General features: G+C 43.8%; 1 protein-coding gene across 1 annotated transcript in view; it reads left to right on the top strand.

The window, feature by feature from the left end:
• LOC311129933 (plexin-B2-like) overlaps positions 1 to 14867 on the top strand; it is a 47708-nt gene that overhangs the window by 9624 nt on the left and 23217 nt on the right. The window contains exons 12-20 of the mRNA XM_084162505.1: positions 236 to 337; positions 647 to 721; positions 2068 to 2155; positions 3152 to 3315; positions 4648 to 4796; positions 8040 to 8172; positions 12917 to 13053; positions 13285 to 13467; positions 14376 to 14487. Of these exons, the coding sequence (XP_084018631.1) occupies positions 236 to 337; positions 647 to 721; positions 2068 to 2155; positions 3152 to 3315; positions 4648 to 4796; positions 8040 to 8172; positions 12917 to 13053; positions 13285 to 13467; positions 14376 to 14487 (1143 nt within the window). The remainder of the gene's footprint in view (positions 1 to 235; positions 338 to 646; positions 722 to 2067; positions 2156 to 3151; positions 3316 to 4647; positions 4797 to 8039; positions 8173 to 12916; positions 13054 to 13284; positions 13468 to 14375; positions 14488 to 14867) is intronic.

Raw genomic sequence — 14867 nt, 5'->3', positions numbered from 1 at the left:
CACAGTTCCTCGCGTCCTCTCTCCCCGCCTCCTTCTCAAGAAGAAGGTCCAATACTTTTTGATAAGAGAGGATGTGAGGAGTTGAGGGAAGATTAATTGATAAAGAGCCATTGTCTCTGAGCCATCTTGTATCTGTTACAGACTTTCTGCCTTATAGGTGGCAACTGGCAAGCTCTTCCTGTCTGTCTGCCTGTCTGATTAAACCAGCTATAACCACCTTCTGTTCTCCCTCCAGGCTGATAGCTGTCCTCAGTTTGAGAACCCAGATCCTCAGCTCATCCCTGTAGGCTACCGCATCCCCATCAGCTTCCAAGGGAAGAACCTGGACATTTACAAGGTGAGATAGACACAGCTCTTAGGCTTCGTCCCAAGTGACACCCTATTACCTATACAGTGCACTATGTAGGGAATAGGGTGCCATTTGTGATTCCGCCTACGAGCCTTCCGGTCTTTTTCTTACTCTTTAATTTAGTTACAAAGAACTGCACTAAATCTACCTTTAATCAGAAGAAGTGCTGAATATTCAATTTGGGGTATGGTAATTATTTATCTAGTGTATTAATAATGATTGGCCCCCTGGAGTGACTATTGGTGATTAGGTATGAAGAAAAGGTTCATTAGCGATCATAAGCAATGTTAGTCTTAGCCGGAGCTCATGAAACACACAGAGGAAGAGTTCACCTTTGATGAGGGGTCAAAGTTCAACTTCAAGGGTTATGAGGTCAGTAATATCCACCTCTCTAGTTGAGAAAACACAGGTTTTAGATCACAGCGCGCCACATGAGCAGTAGAAGTTCTGTCTTTTCCCTCAGTCCCAAAGCCGGTGTTGTGAAATGCAGGATATTCACCTCAAGCCTCCAGCCAGTATTCCAACTCTTTCTCTCTCTCTCTTCTCTCTCTCTCTCTCTCTTTCTCTCTCTCTCTCTCTCTCTCTCTCTCTCTCTCTCTCTCTCTCTCTCTCTCTCTCTCTCTCTCTTCTCTCTCTCTCTCTCTCTCTCTCTCTCTCTCTCTCTCTCTCTCTCTCTCTCTCTCTCTCTCTCTCTCTCTCTCTCTCTCTCTCTCTCTCTCTCTCTCTCTCTCTCTCTCTCTCTCTCTCTCTACTGATCTGTTTTCATACTGAGTTTGAGAGGCTGCCAATATGGAGTTAAAGTATATTGAGCTGCGAACCACAGCACTGCTACCCACTGTGGGGGGAAGTCATTGGGTTTAATAAAAAACACATCAGATGGGGAGTCTATTTTGGGAGAGAAAAAACCCAAAGTTCCCCAGAAAAATTCCCTAGCTTGTTGTGTGTGTGCATGCGTGCATGTCAGCGCTTCCGTTAGGAAAATGTGGTGTAGGACATTTGACAGGAAGCATTAGAATTTAAGCCTTTTGAGAAATTTACCGGACCCATATGCGTAACCTGATTAGGGTGCTTAGAATGACAGAAATCACATTTTGATTATGGTAATTCATCTTAACAGAATATGCAACTCAAGGATGCAACGATGTGCAGTTTGAAGATGTTAGAATAACTGTCCACATTTACTTTTCTTCAGCCAACAAGACGAGTAACGAACAGCAAAATCACTAGCCTATGTCAATCTAATATCCCCCATAGTAGAAAAGTTGTCCTTGTGGTTCTGTGCAAGAAAGAAATGGCCTATTCCAAACAGACTCTGGGACAGTTGAGGGACGATGGATCCCAAATTCATACAACCACTAGGCTACGTCATTATTATTTATTTATTTATTTTTAAGAAATGAGTCTGATGCAACAGATCAGAACGTTTAGCTTCCCGTTAGAAGCACAGCAATGCTCACATGGCAGTAGGCTACGTGCGGTTATTAGTTCAATAATGCAATTAGCAGTAAAACACTGTTCTTCTCCCGGACAATTGTCCGGCGCCAGTTTTATTTATCGCTTTTCCTTTATTTATTTTATTTTTTAAGCCAGCGATAACCAGCTAACAGAAACCCTGGTGTGTGTGTGTGAGTCTCTGTGAGTGCGAGAAAGAGAGGGTTTTGCCATGTCTCTGGCCCTCAGATGTCAGTTTTCTCTGTTGTGTATATCCTGTGTGTTAGTTTGCCTACGACAAGGAGCAGGAGGTCAATGTGTCCTTCCACATCAAAGACAGAGACACAGAGAAGAAGATTGACAGCACTCTGACTGGTGAGTCAGGTCCTCTAACACACACTGGAGTTGATTCAGCACTGCTGTTCAATGCTGTGTTCAAACAACTATGTCAGTGTCTGAATACAACCAGGATTATTCCGCTGGAACTGTTAATCCATTTGAACTCTTTCACCTTAATGGACCTGCTTTGGATAACCGGAGTATCAGACATATTTATTATTCATTCATTATTATTATTTATACATTTTTTGGACAAAGGTCAAGCTTATTTGTATAAGATGTGAACCCTGTACAGACTGGTGGGTTATTGGTATTAAGTTGATGTTTGTTCTCTTTCCCCTCCTCAACCTCCTCCCCCCTCTGCTTCTCTCACCTCCCCTCTCCCCCTCCTCAACCTCCTCCCCCCTCTGCTTCTCTCACCTCCCCTCTCCCCCTCCTCAACCCCCTCCCCCCTCTGCTTCTCTCACCTCCCCTCTCCCCCTCCTCCCCCCCTCTGCTTCTCTCACCTCCCCTCTCCCCCTCCTCAACCTCCTCCCCCCTCTGCTTCTCTCACCTCCCCTCCCCTCCTCAACCTCCTCCCCCAATCTGCTTCTCTCACCTCCCCCTCCTCCTCTCCTCAACCTCCTCCCCCCTCTGCTTCTCTCACCTCCCCTCTCCCCCTCCTCCCCTCCTCAACCTCCTCCCCCCTCTGCTTCTCTCACCTCCTCAACCTCCTCCCCCCTCTGCTTCTCTCACCTCCCCCTCCTCCTCTCCTCAACCTCTTCCCCCCCTCTGCTTCTCTCACCTCCCCCCTCTGCTTCTCTCACCTCCCCCTCCACTTCTCCTCAACCTCCCCCCCCCTCTGCTTCTCTCACCTCCCCCTCCTCCTCTCCTCAACCTCCTCCCCCCTCTGCTTCTCTCACCTCCCCCTCCTCCTCTCCTCAACCTCCTCCCCCCTCTGCTTCTCTCACCTCCTCTCTCCCATTCTACCTCCTCCTCCTCTCCTCTCTCCACCTCCTCCTCCTCCTCCTCCCCCTCCTCTCCATCTCTTAGTGGTGCTGTATAACTGTTCTCTGGGTCGTGAGGACTGCAGCCTGTGTAAGAACGCCGACCCCAAATACAACTGTGTGTGGTGTGCCAATATGAAGTCCTGTGTCTACAGGGAATTGTGCCAGTCCCAGGAACCAGCGCAGTGCCCCAACCCCAAGATCACTGACGTGAGAACAGTCTCTCTCTATGATCTGGTGCACTCTTCCTTCCTGTCTTCTTCTTTCCTCTAACTGTCACTGTCTTGTTTTACTCTTCTCTCACACTGCTGTCCTCCTCAACTTGCTCTCTCTTTCTCGCTCTCCCTCCCGCTCTCTTTCCTCTTTCCTCCCATCTCTCTCACTCTCCTCTCTCGCTTCCCCCTCTGCCTATCTCTTTCTCTTCTCTCCCCCTCTTTCGTCCCCTCTTTCTCTTTCTTGCCCTCGCTCCCTCCCCCCTCTCTCCCTCCCCTCTCTCTCTTTCTCTCCCCCAACTCCCTATTCCTCTCCTCTCCTCTCCTCTCCTCTCCTCTCCTCTCCTCTCCTCTCCTCTCCTCTCCTCTCCTCTCTCTCCCCTCTCCTCTCCACTCTCTCTTTCTCCCTACTATATACACACTGAACTACTACTGTAATGACTGTTAGCTACTATATACACACTGAACTACTACTGTAATGACTGTTAGCTACTATATACACACTGAACTACTACTGTAATGACTGTTAGCTACTATATACACACTGAACTACTACTGTAATGCTGTTAGCTACTATATACACACTGAACTACTACTGTAATGACTGTTAGCTACTATATACACACTGAACTACTACTGTAATGCTGTTAGCTACTATATACACACTGAACTACTACTGTAATGACTGTTAGCTATTATATACACACTGAACTACTACTGTAATGACTGTTAGCTACTATATACACACTGAACTACTACTGTAATGACTGTTCACTACTATATACACACTGAACTACTACTGTAATGACTGTTCACTACTATATACACACTGAACTACTACTGTAATGACTGTTAGCTACTATATACACACTGAACTACTACTGTAATGACTGTTCACTACTATATACACACTGAACTACTACTGTAATGACTGTTCACTACTATATACACACTGAACTACTACTGTAATGACTGTTAGCTACTATATACACACTGAACTACTACTGTAATGACTGTTAGCTACTATATACACACTGAACTACTACTGTAATGACTGTTAGCTACTATATACACACTGAACTACTACTGTAATGACTGTTAGCTACTATATACACACTGAACTACTACTGTAATGACTGTTAGCTACTATATACACACTGAACTACTACTGTAATGACTGTTCACTACTATATACACACTGAACTACTACTGTTATGACTGTTAGCTACTATATACACACTGATAGCAGTGACCATTTATATTCTAGTCTAATCTACCACACTCATCTAAATCATCCCTTCTCTCTCTCTCTCCTCCGTCTAATCCCCAGATCATCCCTCGTTTCGGGCCTCTGAACGGTGGGATAGCGGTGACCATTAAAGGGTCTAACCTGGGCATAAAGAAGGAGGACATTAAGAAGGTGACGGTGGCTGGAGTGGACTGTGTTCACCAGGGGGACAGATACTCTGTATCCACCAGGTATAGTACAGTGATTGTTGGGGGGCAGGGTCACATCCATGTAATCACGGCCGGCCTGCTCATTAGGCAGGATTAAGCGTCCACCTATGGCGGCAGATTGACAAGGGCAGCATTTTCTGAGCTAAACTGACCAAGACACACCAACAACAACACACAAAACCTCACATAATTCTTCCCAAAATCAGTGACAATTTCTCTCAACCAGTGGTATATGGGCTTTTTAGGTGAGCGCTGATGCCACCTTGTAATAAACAGTGTCCACTTTGTCAAAGGCAGGGTCACTAAATATTTTGCTTGTCCTTTCCCAGCACGCCTCTCCAGGGCGCTGTTGGAGAGACGCATCGCTGCAGCGCTCCACCAACGTTCAGTCAAAAAATGAATCTAACATAAATAATGTAGCTGATATAGGATATGGTAGAAAGAGTATGTGGCCTTTTCTGTAGCCTACAGGCTGGAGATAAAATGTATGACAACGTAATGAAACGGACACTTTTTACATCATGCAGGTTTCTCTGATCAAATAGTGATCAAATAGCCGAACCTACATGGAAACCAATCAAATACAAAATGAGCTGTCATGGTAACAAACAACATATCCTAAAAACAGGACAGGTCAAAGTCAAATGGACAATATGGAGTGGACAATCACAACTGTTGTCCAGGAGTTCCATCTCATTGTCATGATCAGTGGTTTCAAGTTTGTATCTGTCAATTTGATCATAGTGTAAAATAAAATACTTCTGCATTTCCCGCTGTGTAAACACCTTGCAAATAGGATCCTGATAACTCCTGATAAAGTTGGGTAGCTGATATTCAAGGCTTAAATAGCCAAATTGATTAGTCACAGTAATCAGAACTAAAAAAGACAATGTAACGGCCTGTTTTACACACGGTGGGCCTACCATGTGGATGGGCATTCATAACATTCCATTGTGGCAGACATGATGGGCTACACCCCAGTAAGCACGAGCCGACATCTTTTAGATGTCTTTTTTTGGTCCTGTTTGGATGTCGTTTTTTTGGTGTTTTACAAACGGTAGGCTTACCACATACAGTGGGGAGAACAAGTATTTGATACACTGCCGATTTTGCAGGTTTTCCTACTTACAAAGCATGTAGAGGTCTGTAATTTCAAAAATCCAGAAAATCACATTGTATGATTTTTAAGTAATTAATTTGCATTTTATTGCATGACATAAGTATTTGATCACCTACCAACCAGTAAGAATTCCGTCTCTCACAGACCTGTTAGTTTTTCTTTAAGAAGCCCTCCTGTTCTCCACTCATTACCTGTATTAACTGCACCTGTTTGAACTCGTTACCTGTATAAAAGACACCTGTCCACACACTCAATCAAACAGACTCCAACCTCTCCACAATGGCCAAGACCAGAGAGCTGTGTAAGGACATCAGGGATAAAATTGTAGACCAGCACAAGGCTGGGATGGGTTACAGGACAATAGGCAAGCAGCTTGGTGAGAAGGCAACAACTGTTGGCGCAATTATCAGAAAATGGAAGAAGTTTAAGATGATGGTCAATCACCCTCGGTCTGGGGCTCCATGCAAGATCTCACCTCGTGGGGCATCAATGATCATGAGGAAGGTGAGGGATCAGCCCAGAACTACATGGCAGGACCTGGTCAATAACTTGAAGAGAGCTGGGACCACAGTCCCAAAGAAAACCATTAGTAACACACTACGCCGTCATGGATTAAAATCCTGCAGCGCAGGCAAGGTCCCCCTGCTCAAGCCAGCGCATGTCCAGGCCCGTCTGAAGTTTGCCAATGACCAACAGGATGATCCAGAGGAGGAATGGGAGAAGGTCATGTGGTCTGATGAGACAAAAATATAGTTTTTTGGTCTAAACTCCACTTGCCGTGTTTGGAGAAAGAAGGATGAGTACAACCCCAAGAACACCATACCAACCATGAAGCATGGAGGTGGAAACATCATTCTTTGGGGATGCTTTTCTGCAAAGGGGACAGGACAACTGCACCGTATTGAGGGGAGGATGGATGGGGCCATGTATCGCGAGATCTTGGCCAACAACCTCCTTCCCTCAGTAAGAGCATTGAAGATGGGTCGTGGCTGGGTCTTCCAGCATGACAACGACCCGAAACACACAGCCAGGGCAACTAAGGAGTGGCTCCGTAAGAAGCATCTCAAGGTCCTGGAGTGGCCTAGCCAGTCTCCAGACCTGAACCCAATAGAAAATCTTTGGAGGGAGCTGAAAGTCCGTATTGCCCAGCGACAGCCCCGAAACCTGAAGGATCTGGAGAAGGTCTGTATGGAGGAGTGGGCCAAAATCCCTGCTGCAGTGTGTGCAAACCTGGTCAAGACCTACAGGAAACGTATGATCTCTGTAATTGCAAACAAAGGTTTCTGTACCAAATATTACATTCTGCTTTTCTGATGTATCAAATACTTAAGTCATGCAATAAAATGCAAATTAATTACTTAAAAATCATACAATGTGATCTTCTGGATTTTTGTTTTAGATTCCGTCTCTCACAGTTGAAGTGTACCTATGATAAAAATTACAGACCTCTACATGCTTTGTAAGTAGGAAAACCTGCAAAATCGGCAGTGTATCAAATACTTGTTCTCCCCACTGTAGATGGGCATTCATAAAATAAAATTTCAGGCAACACTGTAGGCATCTCAGTAAGCACGGACAGACGCCATATGGACGTATTTTTTTGGTGCAGTCCGGACCGGCCTTGATTTCCACATCCACGGACATTAATTTTTGGTCCTGTCTGGACCAAATCTAAAACAATCATAGACATCTATGTTTGGTTCAGATTTTGTCCAGTCTGGACCAGCCTTGATTTGGCCCAAACATAGATGTCTATAAATTACGTATTTTCACCTTTAATTCAGAACCGAAAATGAACCTGATTTCAATGTCCGGAAAATACATATTTTCAATGTCTTGGAAAATATGTATTTTAAACGTCCAGAAAGTACATATTTTCACCTTTCATTCAGAACCTAATTTAAACCTAACTTCAATGTCTGGAAAATACTTATTTTAGACGTCTTTTCAACATTATTTAGCTTACTGGGACTATTCTAGGTTTGTGAAGGCCCTGCCTGTAATGTACTTTTCTGTCCAGCGAATGAAGAAGAAAATAACAGATTTAATTAAACACAACATTTCAATGCACGGTATGTCTGCTTGTGTGTGTGGTGGAGAAACGGGACCTTTGTCTTACCCCAACTGCTCTCTGTCTTCTCCAGTATTGTGTGTGAGATCGGTCCGGCCCGGCATCCTGCTCCAGTGGACCTCCCAGGTCCCATCAACCAGGGGGAAGTGGAGGTAGAGGTGGAGGGGGGCAGGAGAGGACGTTCAGAGGTCCTCTTCACCTATAGGGTAGGTTTCATACAGTTACAGTGGTATTCTTAACCCTAAACCTAACATTAATCCTAACTGTTGCAAGAGTAGGCCCCACACTGTGCAGGAGTGATTTGACGTTTCATATTGTACATTGCTCTTAGTTTGGTTAGAGCTCTGCTCAGTACTCATTCGGCCACTATGTTAGTCTTACTCTGCTGCTTTTACATCTCCACATTCATGAATGTACTTAGTTCTTAGAAGATGCTCTTAGAATTCAGAATAGCATCTGTTGAAAGGATACATAGAATTTAATGGGGGAGAAGAGTATATGGACTTAATAAAAAAATCTATTCCGGGAGCCTATTTTACTTTAGGGTAAATATTTGCACTCATTTATTTTGGGGTTCATATTTTCTTGTTTGTTTGTTTCTGCCAAAATAACAATGTCCCCATGAGAATGTACTAAGCTTGAAAAGCTATTTTGATTTAATATAGATTTGATCAAAGCTTCAGATTTTCTAGGGTACATAACATTCTTTTGTCAATATTGTCCTTCGTGTCAGCCGGGACACCGCTGCCTCTCTCACGCTCTCTCTCTCGCTTTCTCTTTCTCTCACTCGCTCTCTTTCTCTCGCTCTCACTCTCACTTGCTCTTTCTCGCTCTCTCTCTGGCTGGCTGTCTGCTCCCAGTATTTTCTCATCAAACAGTACTGTTGTTCAGTAGCTGTGTTGTGATGATAAAGTACTAAGTGGTGTTCAGTAGCTGTGTTGTGATGATAAAGTACTAAGTGTTCAGTAGCTGTGTTGTGGTGATAAAGTACTAAGTGTTCAGTAGCTGTGTTGTGATGATAAAGTACTAAGTGGTGTTCAGTAGCTGTGTTGTGGTGATAAAGTACTAAGTGGTGTTCAGTAGCTGTGTTGTGATGAAAAGTACTAAGTGTTCAGTAGCAGTGTTGTGGTGATAAAGTACTAAGTGTTCAGTAGCGGTGTTGTGGTGATAAAGTACTAAGTGTTGTTCAGTAGCTGTGTTGGGATGATAAAGTACTAAGTGATGCTGTGTTATGGTGATAAAGTACTAAGTGTTCAGTAGCGGTGTTGTGATGATAAAGTACTAAGTGTTCAGTCGCTGTGTTTTGATGATAAAGTACTAAGTGTTCAGTAGCTGTGTTGTGGTGATACAGTACTAAGTGTTCAGTAGCAGTGTTGTGGTGATACAGTACTAAGTGTTCAGTAGCAGTGTTGTGGTGATACAGTACTAAGTGTTCAGTAGCAGTGTTGTGGTGATACAGTACTAAGTGTTCAGTAGCGGTGTTGTGATGATAAAGTACTAAGTGTTCAGTAGCAGTGTTGTGGTGATACAGTACTAAGTGTTCAGTAGCTGTGTTGTGATGATAAAGTACTAAGTGGTGTTCAGTAGCTGTGTTGTGATGATCAAGTACTAAGTGTTCAGTAGCTGTGTTGTGGTGATAAAGTACTAAGTGGTGTTCAGTAGCGGTGTTGTGATGATAAAGTACTAAGTGTTCAGTAGCTGTGTTGTGATGATAAAGTACTAAGTGTTCAGTAGCAGTGTTGTGATGATAAAGTACTAAGTGTTCAGTAGCAGTGTTGTGGTGATAAAGTACTAAGTGTTCAGTAGCGGTGTTGTGGTGATAAAGTACTAAGTGTTCAGTAGCGGTGTTGTGGTGATAAAGTACTAAGTGTTCAGTAGCGGTGTTGTGGTGATAAAGTACTAAGTGTTCAGTAGCTGTGTTGTGATGATAAAGTACTAAGTGTTCAGTAGCTGTGTTGTGATTATAAAGTACTAAGTGGTGTTCAGTAGCTGTGTTGTGATGATAAAGTACTAAGTGTTCAGTAGCTGTGTTGTGATGATAAAGTACTAAGTGTTCAGTAGCAGTGTTGTGATGATAAAGTACTAAGTGTTCAGTAGCAGTGTTGTGGTGATACAGTACTAAGTGTTCAGTAGCAGTGTTGTGGTGATACAGTACTAAGTGTTCAGTAGCAGTGTTGTGGTGATACAGTACTAAGTGTTCAGTAGCGGTGTTGTGATGATAAAGTACTAAGTGTTCAGTAGCAGTGTTGTGGTGATACAGTACTAAGTGTTCAGTAGCAGTGTTGTGGTGATACAGTACTAAGTGTTCAGTAGCAGTGTTGTGGTGATACAGTACTAAGTGTTCAGTAGCGGTGTTGTGATGATAAAGTACTAAGTGTTCAGTAGCAGTGTTGTGGTGATACAGTACTAAGTGTTCAGTAGCTGTGTTGTGATGATAAAGTACTAAGTGGTGTTCAGTAGCTGTGTTGTGATGATCAAGTACTAAGTGTTCAGTAGCTGTGTTGTGGTGATAAAGTACTAAGTGGTGTTCAGTAGCGGTGTTGTGATGATAAAGTACTAAGTGTTCAGTAGCTGTGTTGTGATGATAAAGTACTAAGTGTTCAGTAGCAGTGTTGTGATGATAAAGTACTAAGTGTTCAGTAGCAGTGTTGTGGTGATAAAGTACTAAGTGTTCAGTAGCGGTGTTGTGGTGATAAAGTACTAAGTGTTCAGTAGCGGTGTTGTGGTGATAAAGTACTAAGTGTTCAGTAGCGGTGTTGTGGTGATAAAGTACTAAGTGTTCAGTAGCTGTGTTGTGATGATAAAGTACTAAGTGTTCAGTAGCTGTGTTGTGATGATAAAGTACTAAGTGTTCAGTAGCGGTGTTGTGGTGATAAAGTACTAAGTGTTCAGTAGCTGTGTTGTGATTATAAAGTACTAAGTGGTGTTCAGTAGCTGTGTTGTGATGATAAAGTACTAAGTGTTCAGTAGCTGTGTTGTGGTGATAAAGTACTAAGTGTTCAGTATCTGGGCTGCTGCTGTTGTGATGATAAAGCAGTGAAGGGTAATGGGGCGTGACATGAGGTGTAACTGGTGGTCCCAATGGGCTCAGTGGGTTGTTAGAGCATGGTGTTTGTGACACCAGAGTTTGTCAAGGGACACATTCAGTATATTGTACAGTATATGTACAGTGGGGGAAAAAAAAGTATTTAGTCAGCCACCAATTGTGCATGTTCTCCCACTTAAAAAGATGAGAGAGGCCTGTAATTTTCATCATAGGTACACATCAACTATGACAGACAAATTTAGAAAAAAAAATCCAGAAAATCACATTGTAGGATTTTTTATGAATTTAGTTGCAAATTATGGTGGAAAATAAGTATTTGGTCACCTACAAACAAGCAAGATTTCTGGCTCTCACAGACCTGTAACTTCTTCTTTGAGGCTCCTCTGTCCTCCACTCGTTACCTGTATTAATGGCACCTGTTTGAACTTGTTATCAGTATAAAAGACACCTGTCCACAACCTCAAACAGTCACACTCCAAACTCCACTATGGCCAAGACCAAAGAGCTGTCAAAGGACACCAGAAACAAAATTGTAGACCTGCACCAGGCTGGGAAGACTGAATCTGCAATAGGTAAGCAGCTTGGTTTGAAGAAATCAACTGTGGGAGCAATTATTAGGAAATGGAAGACATACAAGACCACTGATAATCTCCCTCGATCTGGGGCTCCATGCAAGATCTCACCCCGTGGGGTCAAAATGATCACAAGAACGGTGAGCAAAAATCCCAGAACCACACGGGGGGACCTAGTGAATGACCTGCAGAGAGCTGGGACCAAAGTAACAAAGCCTACCATCAGTAACACACTACGCCGCCAGGGACTCAAATCCTGCAGTGTCAGATGAGTCCCCCTGCTTAAGCCAGTACATGTCCAGGCCCGTCTGAAGTTTGCTAGAGTGCATTTGGATGATCCAGAAGAGGATTGGGAGAATGTCATATGGTCAGATGAAACCAAAATAGAACTTTTTGGTAAAAACTCAACTCGTCGTGTTTGGAGGACAAAGAATGCTGAGTTGCATCCAAAGAACACCATACCTACTGTGAATCATGGGGGTGGAAACATCATGCTTTGGGGCTGTTTTTCTGCAAAGGGACCAGGACGACTGATCCGTGTAAAGGAAAGAATGAATGGGGCCATGTATCGTGAGATTTTGAGTGAAAACCTCCTTCCATCAGCAAGGGCATTGAAGATGAAACGTGGCTGGGTCTTTCAGCATGACAATGATCCCAAACACACCGCCCGGGCAACGAAGGAGTGGCTTCGTAAGAAGCATTTCAAGGTCCTGGAGTGGCCTAGCCAGTCTCCAGATCTCAACCCCATAGAAAATCTTTGGAGGGAGTTGAAAGTCCGTGTTGCCCAGCGACAGCCCCAAAACATCACTGCTCTAGAGGAGATCTGCATGGAGGAATGGGCGAAAATACCAGCAACAGTGTGTGAAAACCTTGTGAAGACTTACAGAAAACGTTTGACCTGTGTCATTGCCAACAAAGGGTATATAACAAAGTATTGAGAAACTTTTGTTATTGACCAAATACTTATTTTCCACCATAATTTGCAAATACATTCATAAAAAATCTTACAATGTGATTTTCTGGAGAAAAAAAATCTCATTTTGTCTGTCATAGTTGACGTGTACCTATGATGAAAATTACAGGCCTCTCTCATCTTTTTAAGTGGGAGAACTTGCACAATTGGTGGCTGACTAAATACTTTTTTTCCCCCACTGTATACATACAATGTGTTAACTGTAAAACACTTTGGATGAAAGCATCTGCTAAGTAACCAAACAGTATGTTATAAGGTCAGGACAGGAGTTTTTCCTTGTCAGGTCATGCAGTCAGGAAAAACCCCAGGACCTAAGTATGTTACCTTATCACTGATGTCCCATCTCTTACCCCTTCCAGGACCCCATCCCTGAGACCGTTTCCCCCCTGAAGGGCCCTAAGGCTGGGGGAACAGTCATCACTATCTCTGGGAAAAACCTGAATACGGCAAACAAGGATGATGTTATTGTCACCGTGGGGGGAACGCCCTGTAAAGTGTAAGGATGCTTACACTTCAGTCTTCCAACCCCTACAGTTTGCTGTCTGTACAGGTTGCCTAAGTCATGTCGTATTCAGTTGTTCTCTCAAGGCCAACCTCTGAAATATATTAGCCATACGGTATATTGAGTTTGACTTGTTGTTCCTTTGGAACGACCTTCTCTCCCCTCAACACTACGACCCCTGTTTGACCTTTCCCATAATGCTCTCTGTCCCTGTTTCTCCCTCAGGTTGTCGTTTGGCAGTGAGATCACCTGTGAGACAGGTGTATACAAGGGCCAGAAGGTTCCATCGGAGCCCCTGATAGTCTCAGTGAGGTATGGGAAGACCACCTCCAAGGACGTCCCTGTCCCCTTCCAGTACTCTGAGAACGCCAAACTCACTGACTACAACCCCAAGACCAGCTTCGTATGGTGAGGAAAGTCCAGCCACAATGTTCCAGAGAGGGTTGAAATCAAAGCACCTCTTTTTCTTTAAACGAAGCTTGGGTTGAATGCAAAACAGTTTGAAGCGCATAATGAAATTACTGTTTCTTATTGGACAAATTCAGGTAGTGTCTCCCTCTTTCAAAACATTTCAAAAGTTTTCTCCTGTTTTGTGCTTACTAACATGACCCTGATATATGGTGTCGTCTGGTGTTTCAGTGGAGGCAGGAGGATTACATTTTAGTCATTTAGCAGATGCTCTTATCCAGAGCCACATAGTTAGTGCAGCCATCTTAAGATAGCTAGGTGGGACAACCACATATCACAGTCATAGTAAGTACATTTTTCCTCAAAGTCTCTATCTGCAAAGTCAGCGCTAGTAATAGAGGAAAGAGTCAAGTGCGAGTGTTAGTTCACAAAATATGTTTTCAGAAGATTGGTAGGGATTCTGCTGTCTTAGCTTCAGGGGGAAGCTGGTTCCACCATTGGGGTGCCAGGACAGAAGAGCTTGGACTGGGCTGAGCGGCTGAGCTGCCCTCCCGTTGGGGTGGGAGGGCCATGAGACCAGAGGTGGCAGAATGGAGTACTCGGATTGGGGTGTAGGGTTTGAGCATAGCCTGAAGGTAGGGAGGGGCAGTTCCTATTGCTGTTCCGTAGGTAAGTGCCGTGGTCTTGTAGTGGATGTGAGCTTTGACTGGAAGTCAGTGGAGTGTGCGGAGGAGCGGGGTGACATGGGAAAAGTTAGGAAGTTTGAACATCAGGCGGGCTGCTGCGTTCTGCTAAGTTGCAGAGGGTTTGATGGCACAAGTGGGGAGCCCAGCCAACAGCGAGTTGCAGTAGGATTGTGTGTGTTGTGTTGTATTGAGAGCTGACGTGTGTGTTGTCTGGTGTTTCAGTGGAGGCAGGAGGATCGTGTGTGTGGGCAGTGGTTTTGACCTCATCCAGAGAGCCACCATGAAGGTGCTGCCCTCTGCTGACGACTTCTCTCAGGAGGCCCCTCCCATTGAGGTTAGTACACACTACTTCTATTATACAGTACACTACGTGTTATCCATTCTATAGTCCACTCCTATTATACAATACACGGTAACCATTCTATAGTCCACTCCTATTATACAATACACTACATGGTATCCATTCTATAGTCCACTCCTATTATACAATACACTACATGGTATCCATTCTAGAGTCCACTCCTATTATACAATACACTACATGGTAACCATTCTATAGTCCACTCCTATTATACAATACACTACATGGTATCCATTCTAGAGTCCACTCCTATTATACAATACACTACATGGTATCCATTCTAGAGTCCACTCCTATTATACAATACACTACATGGTATCCATTCTAGAGTCCACTCCTATTATACAATACAC

This window comes from Coregonus lavaretus, assembly GCF_964263955.1.
Source record: "Coregonus lavaretus genome assembly, chromosome: 5".
NCBI classification, from domain to species: domain Eukaryota; kingdom Metazoa; phylum Chordata; class Actinopteri; order Salmoniformes; family Salmonidae; genus Coregonus; species Coregonus lavaretus.
This window is presented reverse-complemented; position numbering and strand designations above follow the sequence as displayed.